The sequence below is a fragment of the Mchenga conophoros genome, linkage group LG7, assembly GCF_057382185.1.
Source record: "Mchenga conophoros isolate Kocher_MC1m ecotype Shallow Benthic linkage group LG7, M_conophoros_male_GT1.1, whole genome shotgun sequence".
NCBI lineage: Eukaryota > Metazoa > Chordata > Actinopteri > Cichliformes > Cichlidae > Mchenga > Mchenga conophoros.
Genome location: NC_140532.1, coordinates 25116305 through 25127327, shown reverse-complemented (window position 1 = coordinate 25127327; position 11023 = coordinate 25116305). Strand labels below are relative to the sequence as shown.

At 42.3% G+C, this 11023-nt stretch overlaps 1 protein-coding gene across 1 annotated transcript in view; it reads left to right on the top strand.

Moving 5' to 3' along the window:
• Positions 1–1028: 1028 nt before the first annotated feature.
• Positions 1029–11023, top strand: part of cttnbp2 (cortactin binding protein 2) — a 101482-nt gene continuing 91487 nt past the window's right edge. The window contains exons 1-2 of the mRNA XM_085283055.1: positions 1029–1301; positions 8827–8934. Coding sequence (XP_085139181.1) covers positions 1173–1301; positions 8827–8934 — 237 coding nt within the window. The 5' untranslated portion in view covers positions 1029–1172. The remainder of the gene's footprint in view (positions 1302–8826; positions 8935–11023) is intronic.

Genomic DNA, 11023 nt, shown 5'->3' with positions numbered 1-11023 from the left:
AATTAGAATGAGACTTTCACTGATCTGTGAATCTCTTAAGCAGTAGCCTTTCAGCATATAATAACCTGAAATTCTGTTTGGACGTTATGAGATTGAGAAGGCTTTTCATTAAGTGAAAATTATGATGTCAAAGTGAAGTTGATTATTTATAAAGACTGCACACCATAAGTAGACTAACTATAAGAATTTTTAATGTACGTTTTGTGATTTCAGTGACCTTGACTTTAAACCTTTAAATTTTGGATATATTTCAGTCAAACTTTATTTATTTGCAAAAATATGGAAAAACCTTTAACTTGGACTTGCACTCTAAGTTAAATGTACCGAGTGTAAAACCTTACTGCTAGATAGATTCAGTAGATTACATTTTTCAGTCAGCTGGAATATGTTTTCTTACCCCTCCCAATTCAAGTACATAATTCCATCTATGGTGGCCTCTGTGTGCCTCGTATCTGGCCAGTATTTAGCCAGTGTCCATCTCAAGCGCTATATTCAAGATCGTAGGGTAACATGGGGGCTTCCACAAACTAGCACCGCTTCTATGTATTTTTAATGGATTAATTATAAGTTAATGAGAATGCATTAGCTGATGAAAGATGTATTTACATACTAATGAAACTATATTTATTAATACAACATTCTATTTTTGTATTAAAGAATCTAATAAAAAAAAACTACTGTACTTTAATGATTGTTGACTCACTGCATTAGTTTGTGGTGTTACATGAACACCCAGCTCTTTATGACTGTCAGGTGATATCATTGTAATGCATGTCTTGGAAATAAGGCAATTTTTAAATAAAGACATTTTTAACATCTTAATGTTTATTATAGTTACAAAAGGCTTCTGATCAAAGTTTGAAAAGCACTCATTTGTTGATTTTATAGCTACAGTGGTCAACAAATGCTGTTGTCAATCAGCCTGTCAGAAAGCACCTCCTTTCCAGTTGGGAGCGCACCGGGTCTTCTCATCTGGATTTTACGCGTAGCTCGGTCCACGCCCACATTGCCCACCCCCTCCCAGCTGCAGCACCCCGCACGCATTCAGTTGTAGGCTTTTAACGACGGACACTTGTCATCTTTTCCCCTCACTTCAGATTGTCAAATCTCGTTTGTCTTTCCTCTTCCATGGCCGCGCGTGCTGAGATTTGCGTTCAGCAGTGCAATAGTTAATGAGTGCCGGATGCGCCCTCACTCCAGCAGACCGCTACAGTACGAAGATGGCGTCGGAGGGAGCCAGCGGAGAGCAGCCTCCCCCGGTACAAACACTGGCAACCACCGTGCTGGGCAGCGTTGACACGGTAGGAAGCTTTGGGAAAAAGCGAAAGCCACACGTGTGTTTTTATCGGCGTGTTCCTTTATCAGGCACCCAGGAAAGAGGGCGAAATGTCGCGCGCATCTATTTTCGCACGGGCTCGTGAAGCAACAGCGGTGGCCAGCGCGAGCCTCGCGACAATGTCTGGGGAAAAACAAGGGCTTCGTCTCTGCTTGGGCTGATGAATAACCCATAATTACTCTCAGTAGCCTCCGTAAAAGCCAGAACAGTGTTGGTTTTCCCCCCAGCAGTGAATTCTTTTGTTCTCCTCTAGCGACTGCTTTAAAGGCAGGCATCCCTCAGTTGTAATGTAATCGTGTGCTTGATGGAAGAGAAAGCGTCGGTGGCTGTACAGGTTGATATACAGTATTACATTGCAGTAAATGAGTTAATGCGTAGAGACTTGGAGCGAGCTGTTCGCCTGGCTGCAGGAGACTTAAAACTGAGTATAGATTTATTAAAGCTGTCGTTTGCTCCCCCAAAGCTCCGCCGCTAGAGGTGAAATCTTTTTCATTCCATCTTGATTTTGTCTAAATTTTTCCGCAAACGATGAACACTTGGCATGTGGAGCTAAGTGTGGTGTGAAAGTGGTTTATTTAAATTGGCAGTCCTTAGAGACCTCACAGGCTTCCATAGATTCAGACTGTCAGACCTGAGGACTCAAGGCTTAAGCTTTTTTTCTTTTTCTTTTTTTTCTTCAAGCAGTCCTTTGTTATCACCAGCTGGTTTTGGGTTTCACATGTGTACAAGCACCTAGTTGTGATTTCTCTGTGCCCTTTCTCAGGTCACAGCAGCTCAGCACCCCCTATGTGCAAATGGATCGGTCTGTTGCCCCATCCGGCAGTAGGCCATGAAACCTTCCCGTCCTTTTGCTTGTTCCATGATATAACCTGTCTGACTGCTGTTATTGACTGGAACCCTGAGGCAGGATGAGCAGTGACACTCTTTTTAGTTTGTCCTTGTTTCAACTTTGTTACACATACAGCAAGTTTAGAAGAAAAAAAAATACCTCTTTGGATGAGAGTTTGAAGAGGTAGGCTAGTGGAAATGTGTGGTGTTGCAATAATAGAACAGCAGCCACAGTCCCTGAGGTGGGTGGGTGGTAGTGTGGGTGTTGAGGAGATGGTGGGAGAAGAGCTGTGGGGGTGAGTGGAGGGCAGAGCCAGTGAAAAGGAAGAGGAGGGGGTGCTGGCCCCGTTCACCATACACCTTTCTAAATTGGTCTTAATTTCAGTGACTCAGCTGGCATAGCTGGGAGTACTGTGTCAGCCAGCCCCCACCCCCTCTTGAGCGTGCTCAGTACTGCCTGGAAGCTGCTTTACATTTAGCGTTGAGGCGAACAGGTGCGGCGGAGACATGGGAGTCAGGCAGCCACCTCACCTCTTCAGTACCAGTGCACTCTCCCTTTTCCAGGTTCCAGGGGGCTTCCGCCTTGATGGCCTCCCACTCCCCCCTTCTCACCACCAACACCAACACCATGCCTGCAGTGGTTAAATAAAGCACTTTGCTCTTTGCTTACCCCTGTCAGACTCTGTTGTTGGCCTGAGCGGGGGGAAGTTTCTCGTTTGTGAGGATTCTGAAGTGAGGGTGGTTCAGAGAGGCTTTAGAGGTCAGTGAAAGGCACTCTGCCTGTCACCTCCCACCCATTTAATAGATGTTAGTGAATCAGACAGTATGTCTAGAAACTGAATTCTTTAAATGTTTCATAAAAAAACATGAGCACATAAACAAACAGGATTAACCCAGAGTGAACTACTTAATTGGGCAGTGCTAGGAAATTTTGCTTTTAAAAGAAACTTGTAACTCTACAGGATTGTCACTGAAAAGTACGACATTGCCTACAGAGGACGGTCAAGTGTCATTGTAGAATAGTTTTGTGTTACCAGATATACACCTTTGCAATTCCTTGTGGATGTTGTCCAGATGCTCTAACTTAGACCTTTCTTTAAATGATGTAATGACTTGATGTTGGTAGCATTTCCTTTACCAAATAACAAACACCAATCCTGTTAGCTTCCTTCTGACTGACAGCTTTTGTTGACTTTAATGCTAACTGCTGTTTTGGAACTGTATCTTTCACCTCGTAATCAGCAAACACTGTTGAGGAGATGCTGTACTGCAGGTGTGGTTGTTAATTGGAGATCTTTGCAGCTGCCATGTTCAGAATACTGTAGATTCTGGTAGTTTATAATGTGTTATCCTTTCAGAAAAATGAAGCTAGCGTGAATGTTCAGTTCCTCAAAAGGTCACTTGAGGTTGACTCCAAAAGCGAATCAATCCCCATAGACTTGCATATGAAAAGGTCCAAATTTACAAAAGTAAAAACGTGTTTATAGCACAGGTATAGCCAGTTGGTGCGTGTTTAGAATCACCACTACTAATTGGAGTCACTAAACTGGACCTCTTCACTATATTTATGCCTTTTGAAACATTTTAATGGAATTATCTGAAAATCAATATGGCTTGCTGTGTGTCACTGACCATTTAAGATGTGTTTGTCAGTGCTTTGCTGTGGTGCAGTTTATAGATACAACTTGCTAAGCCACCTTCTAGCATTAGCTAATGATATGGTAACTTCCGGTACCAAAGAACTAACATGTTGCCAAAGCTGAGGCTTCAAAATGTGGAGTCTGAAACCAGTAGGTGATGTCACAATGGTTATAACCATCTTTTGCATACAGTGTATGGTTTCAGCATCAGTGTCTGATTACTTGTTTTGTTACAATCTGATAATGCTGTTAATTAAAGAAATATGCAAAATATTCCTTTAACTGTGACAAGATTGTCCCTCATCTTTAAATCTTATCATTGTTGTCTGGCAGAATTGTTGCGTAACAGCAGCCTAAGAGTGGCCAGGGGTGTTTATGGGGGATATGCTGCCATGTTGGACGAGTGCCATTAACATGAGTGGCTGTAATGTCGCTGCTGAAGCTTCTTCCTGACAACAAATTTGCTGTGCTCTGATATGGGGGAGTTCAAATGACCATGTAAACAAGTTGGAGAAGTCATCAGAAAAGATTAAACGTTATATTTGTACAACCTATTAAGCGGGGCATTTCACTCAAATTACAGTACAAAAATGTGGCTCCAAGTGAAATGACACAGGCCTTATTAAGTGGACTGGGGCTAACAGTGAACAAGCCGATGAATGCTGGCAAGGCTGCTCATGCCCTTGGTGCATGGCTCACGGCTCATGGAACAAATTAGAGTTTGCTTCTTCCCTCACCTGATCACTGTGCACAGATGCCAGACTAACCCCCCCATTAACTCTACTGCTTTCACCTCACACCACCCACAACCCAAGGTCTTGTGACAGGAGGACACCAGCTAAGGGTGGACATCCATCAAGGCCCCCTGACTCATCCAATTTGTTTGAGCGGTGAAAACACTGCTGGGAAAGGGGAACTTGAGGATTGATTGGAAGCCTGGATGCGAATCAATCCCATAGAATCTCTTCTGCTTTTATTTCCAGTCTTCAGAATAAAAACATGCTTTGACTAAACTGTGATGTGATTGACACACTACTTTTCAGCTTCTTGTTCTGAGAAGAGAAAGCCTCTTCTCACCAATACGGGCCTATCTAAAAGCTTTCAAGGACAAGAGCGTTCCTTTATAAGGCAACATTAGCTCATTTGTTAGTTGTTTGAGCTTGAACTTTCTCTATTAATAACAATGCCATTAGAAGACACACAGAGGTAGTATGTTACAGAAATCTCTGATTCTGATGTTCAGTCATATTCCTTGTGAGAGTGCTCTGTAGACATGTGCAAGACTTTGATGAAATGAAGAAATGTTGGCGGAGGTTTTGAAGGAGGATACTAAATCAGGTTTAAATGGCCGTCTGACAACTGACACCTCAAGAAAGAGCAGGCAGCAATCAGTCTGATGTAGCTGAAACACTCTTGCTATTCTCATTCGTTAGTTGCACTGAACAAATAGTCTAGTGAAAAGCTTCTATATTTTGCAACTGGTTGTGGTGCTTTTTAGCAGTTGGTTAAAAGAGGCCAACAAGGTAATTAGAATTTCTTCTGTCTGTCCTCTTCCTGGGAAGTTACATCATCGTATTTATTTAGCTGTCTGGCTAAAAATGCCGCTCATTTTTCTCACATTGGTTTGACTTTAAAAGAAGACAGTGACTTTAAAGGTTTCTTAACAAGACATTTTGACTCTTTGCTTTGAAATGCTGTCAGATCTGTTGGGTTATTCGGGGACGTGAGCAGAGAGTAAAGTAAAAGTAAAAGCAACAATGCAATGTTAAAAATGTTTTCCTGTGCACTGAAGCCTCAAACATTGCTGTCAACAGAGCTGCATGTGAGAGCTCACAGTTGCTCCCTAATATGAAGTCTGATTATAGTCATGTGCAAGCAAAGCAACCCACAAAAACCAAATGAATGTTTTTCTTTTACTGTACTGAGAACACATCTTAATCAGTATTTCCTGCTGTGCGCTACATGTGACGAAGGGCAATCTTGGTCACTGTGCTGACTTAATTCTCCCAATATTCTGTGGAGTTCACTTCAGATGTTCATCACACATGATGAAGCACAAGTAAAATCACAATCAGTGTACTTTGTTAATCCCAGAGGAAGAAATTACTATTAGCAAAATGTATCAGGATTAAAAAGGACTTTGTTGGCACAATGATCTCTTCAGCAGCATTATCAATCTCTAAATAAAAGGCTGGAACATAACTGTATTTTGTAAACTCCAAAAATAAAGTTCTGATTTTCTTAAATATTTCTTTTATCTTTGTAGCATAAATAACATGATTCAACATCAGGCAAAGCAAGAAGATCAGAGAACAAGGGGACTAATTCAAAAAGAGGGCAGAGGCAGTACATAGCAATTTTAGAAGTTGACCGGAAAAGGCTTGAGGGAAGCATGAAGTGCTCTGCTTGCTCACAATTACATCCATCTCCACCCATTGGCCCTGCAGTTACTACTGACCAAATAGGTGCTTAATGACCTACCCAAATGTAATCAGACCTTAATGGCTTGGAGATAGGATGGCTAGCCTGACTTTAGAACTGCACTTAACCCTCTCAGGCTCAAATTAACTTTTTGTTGCTAATGCACAACCAAGTCCTGCAGTGGCACGTCTGAGTAAAAAAACCTCATAAAATATGTATGTGGGGTAATCAGGTTGTTAGTTTTTAACTGTTGCAAATTGGCAACACCTGCCTCGAGAGGGTTAATGAGACCAGTTGGAGACTGGGAGCAAGTAGAACATTAGTTACATAGGCTAAAGAAGGCGCTGCCATTGGCTGCTAAAGGTAAAATATCCATCAAGGTCTAAACTTTTCTTGTCCCAGGTTGTAAACACGTTAATTTTATAGCTGGAATTGCATACGGTGGCATCCAAAGTGGCGTGCAGAAAGATTTTGACAGAATCTGTGGCAAGATCTGAAAACTGCTGTTCACAAACGCTGTCCATCTAATCTGACTGAGCTTGAGCTGTTTTCCAAAGAAGGGGCAAGAATTTCAGTCGCTAGATGTGCAAAGCTGGTAGAGACAAACCCTAAGAGACTGGCAGCCGTAATTGCAGCAAAAGGTGGTTCTACAAAGTATTGACTCAGGGGGCTGAATAATTACGCACACCCCACTTTTCAGCTATTTATTTGTAAAAAATGTTTGGAATCATGTATGATTTTCGTTCCACTTCTCACGTGTGCACCACTTTGTGTTGGTCTTTCACGTGGAATTCCAATACAATTGATTCATGTTTGTGGCTGTAATGTGACAAAATGTGGAAAAGTTCAAGGGGGCCGAATACTTTTGCAAGCCACTGTAAATAGAGGCGCAAAGATCCACCCCTTCATTACGCTGATAGAGATGAGCAGGATCTATTCTCAACCTTGTCCAACACTGGAGCATCTGCACTTTATGATGAGCCCGTTACTACATTGAATGTTTACTTTGTGCCACAAACTAAAATTGCCATTGTACACCAAGTTTTCTACAGACTTTGAAGGAACCAAAGGAAACAGTGCAACAATTTGTAATGAGATTATGTCACACTACCAGAGACAGTGAATTTGGTATTAATGTTAATAACCAAAACAAAGATGCAGTAGTAAGAAACCTGCACCTAGTGGGGACGAAAAGGAGAAATCCAATAAAGTGTGTTACAGATATTAACATATCTGTCTGCAAAGAACTCAATTGCACAGTTGGAGGACAAACATATAGAAAATGCTATGGCGAAAAAATATTTGGGTCTATGCGTTTGCCATTGGAGATAGAGCAAACGAAGGTCACCATTACGTGGGGATTATACTTTCCGCTTTCGCAACTGCGCTAGAGTCCACTTGGGTCCTGGTAACAAACGGTTAGCACAAGGCTGCGTGTGGATTTCTCAGTAGAGTAAAAAACAACACTCATACTATAAACAAGACAACTCGGCTTGTGTGAAGTGTTTTCAGCTTGGCGTTGTGTACCTTGAGTCAAGTGTTTTGACCAATGCACAGAATCAAATATTTAGAGATATAAGATGTAGTTGCTGCTGTTGTCTTCGTGAGTCTTTATTATATGGCATGCTGCAGGGAAAAAACCTGTTCTAACGTTTGAGTCGGAGGTTTATTTTGAGCACCTGACTTTTTTTTCTCTTTTTTTTTTGGTTCTCCTTCTTAAACTCTGTCCATACTCTTTCATGAGTCTTGCATAGTTGGTAGAAGATGTTTGTTGTGTCAGTGTCTATGGGACCTGTTTGCTGGATAATTTGCACAGTTCTGTTTTTTGCTGCCTATCAGACTTTTCATAACCGAACCATGTCCTTGCTTCAGAAGTAGCCTCTCATTTAGGAATGAGCTCCCCCTTTAGTTTTGGCTGGACCTTCTGTGGTGCCGTGGTGACTATTGCAAACTGTCATCTAAAGCAATGAAAAAATATTGCAGTGAACAGTGTGTCAAGATATTATAATAATGGATTGCATTTATATAGCGCTTTTCAAGGCACCCAAAGTGCTTTACAATTCCACTATTCATTCACTGTAGCCACAGCTGCCCTGGGGCAGACTGACAGAAGCAAGGCTGCCATATCGCGCCATCGGCCCCTCTGGCCAACACCAGTAGGCATTAGGGTAAAGTGTCTTGCCGGCGACCCTCCGGTTACAGATGCGCTTCCCAACCCCCTGAGCCACGGTCGCCCCATATTGTCATCCAATATATTTGATCATATCACAGAGCCCTATTCAGAAAGGCCACGGTAAAAGGGAAGAAAGCTCTAGTGTAAAGGGTGATTGTTAGGAAAAGAAAAGCTAGAATTAAATTTCATTTATATAGTGGCATCACAGCACAACAGTTACCTGAAGGTGCTTCATATTGTTAGGAAAAGACCCTACAATGAAGGGAAGGGTTTGAAAATGAAACTTTCAACCTATTTAAATCTGAAAATGATTAGTAATCATGATCTCAGTACTGACCAAAATAAGTCAGATCTTTGCACCAATTAAGCAGCCTTAATTGATCCTATTGTCTCTGACTGTCATGTGTTATCTATGGTGTTTTTTGCAGAAATGTGAGTTCAACATGGATAACCTGAGCAAACCGGAGCTGCTCACCCTGCTGAGTATCATGGAGGGAGAGCTGGAAGCCCGAGACCTGGTCATAGAGGCCTTGAGAGTGAGTCCAAACAACACATACATAACACTCTTACTGTCTATGCGACTGTTCGGTTAAATTGAAGTTACTGCAGCAGATTGCCTTTGTTAGAGGCTTCAAAGTGACATTATTAGCTGTAATTGTGATCCAGAACTGCATTAGTATCAGTTATTACGAATGATCATGACCCTTCGGGGTTATCACATTCTTTGTCTGCACCTGGGAACCAGCTAGGCTAGCAATGCTAACCGGATGAGTAATGCCCCTGTTTGTGGCACTTCATCTTCAAGGTTTGTCTTTGTGGACTGTTTGCTATTACACCAAGTGCACTGCTTTTCTACTTAAGGCTTGTAGATAAAAAAACAATTATTTACCCACTCACATTCATTTAGGTGCTATTTTTTTTTATACGTAAGCAGTTTCTAACATTCACACACTCCTGATGGATGCATCAGGAGCACTGGGAAATCGATCCCCCAACCTGGTGACTGGTAGACGTCCAACTCTACCTCCTGAGCCACAACTCTGTTCAAATTGCCATCAAACTGTGAGGTTTTCAGTTATGCTCTAATGCGTTCACTGGTGATTGTATTTGTGCCTATATGTTTATGTATAATGGCAAGCCGATGAAGGTTGGGATGAGTGTTAATGGGACAACATATTGATCTGTGGTTACTAAATGATGAACCTGTGTCACCCTCATGCTGGAGGTTGCTCGTTGTCTGCTGGGGCAGGAGTTATTATTCCTCTCTCTCTCTCTGCAGTTCAGTATTTGGGTCATCGCTGTTTGTCCACATACTACTTTAAGGGTTTTTTTTTTTTTTTGGTTTTTTTTAAGAAGACACTCAAAACAAGGTTGAGCTGCAGGGGAGGAGAAGAATCTACACGTGCTGCTTGGCTGAACTGGTGACCTCTGGGTTGTGCGAAAGGCTTCTGTAAGCTTTTCTGTTGCTATTGTGTGTATGTGCTGTTAGCAAGCTGCTAATCTTTTCCACAGTTTGAGTTTCTCTCTCGTAGCTCTTCAGTTATCAACCGGGTTGATGCTGAACAGCTTCTAAACAGCTCAGCATCTCTACTTCTGCAGTTTACTAATATGTTTAACTCAGACTTTCTCTGGGTCGTCTGTCTTTTTGGCCATTGCCCTTTCTTTAAATTTAGAAAAGTCTGCCACCTGTTCTGTGTCTCTCTGCGGGCATTTGTTTGTTTTTTGTCTTGCTCCCTTGCTGCCACTTCACCCATGTTTTCTGCTGGCATAAAGAGTCCCTGCAGGCCCTATCTCCCCTGTGGATGGATATTCTATGGAGGTTTCAATGAAATAAGCCTCCTCTCTTCCACCCTCACAACTCTCACAGATACAGTGAGCCTATTTGCTCTGTCACAGATGAGCCCCATCCAAGAGAGAGAGATTACGGTAAAGGGGAAGGAATGGACACTGACGAAGAGAGTGAGAAATGATAAGAGACAGAGTTAAAGAGTTAATAGAAGTAAATCTAGAGTGAGACGCCCTTCATTGTGAGTTCAACTTGAAGCAAAGACAATGGAGGGTGGGGGGGATGCAGAAAGACGAATGGAGGCCTCATATTATCTCCGACAAAGCAGGACAGTGTGACAGAGTGGATTATACCCACTCCCACTGAAATAACCAAAAGAAAAGCATGAGCTGAGCCACCAGCTGCAAGGCTGCCAGTGACACTGGACTGTGCATTATTTTTCTCCCCCAACCCTCCACCAATCAAGCTAACCGGCCTTAATGGTCAACATCCCTAAAGCTCCTTAGACTGGCTCAGTTACAGAGCTACACAGAGAGCTGAACCCTCAGCTCCTAATGTTTTTTGCACAGGTTCAATGTGTTGCAAATTCCCTACTGTACTTCTCTGATTCCACACCAAAAGTTTGGATCAAACTTCCTTGGCTTGGCATGAGTACAGTGATCATTTGTGGTGTTTGGGTGTCATTAAGAGGCTTTGGTGGCGCAGATTAATTAGCGTGTGGCTAAAGCTGGCTGAGCTGCCATATCTGGCTTCATCCCGGAGAAAAAGAAAGGAGGCTGTAAAGAGATTAGCCAAACGACAGAGATATCACATGATTACCACAGCCGACGGCTACACAA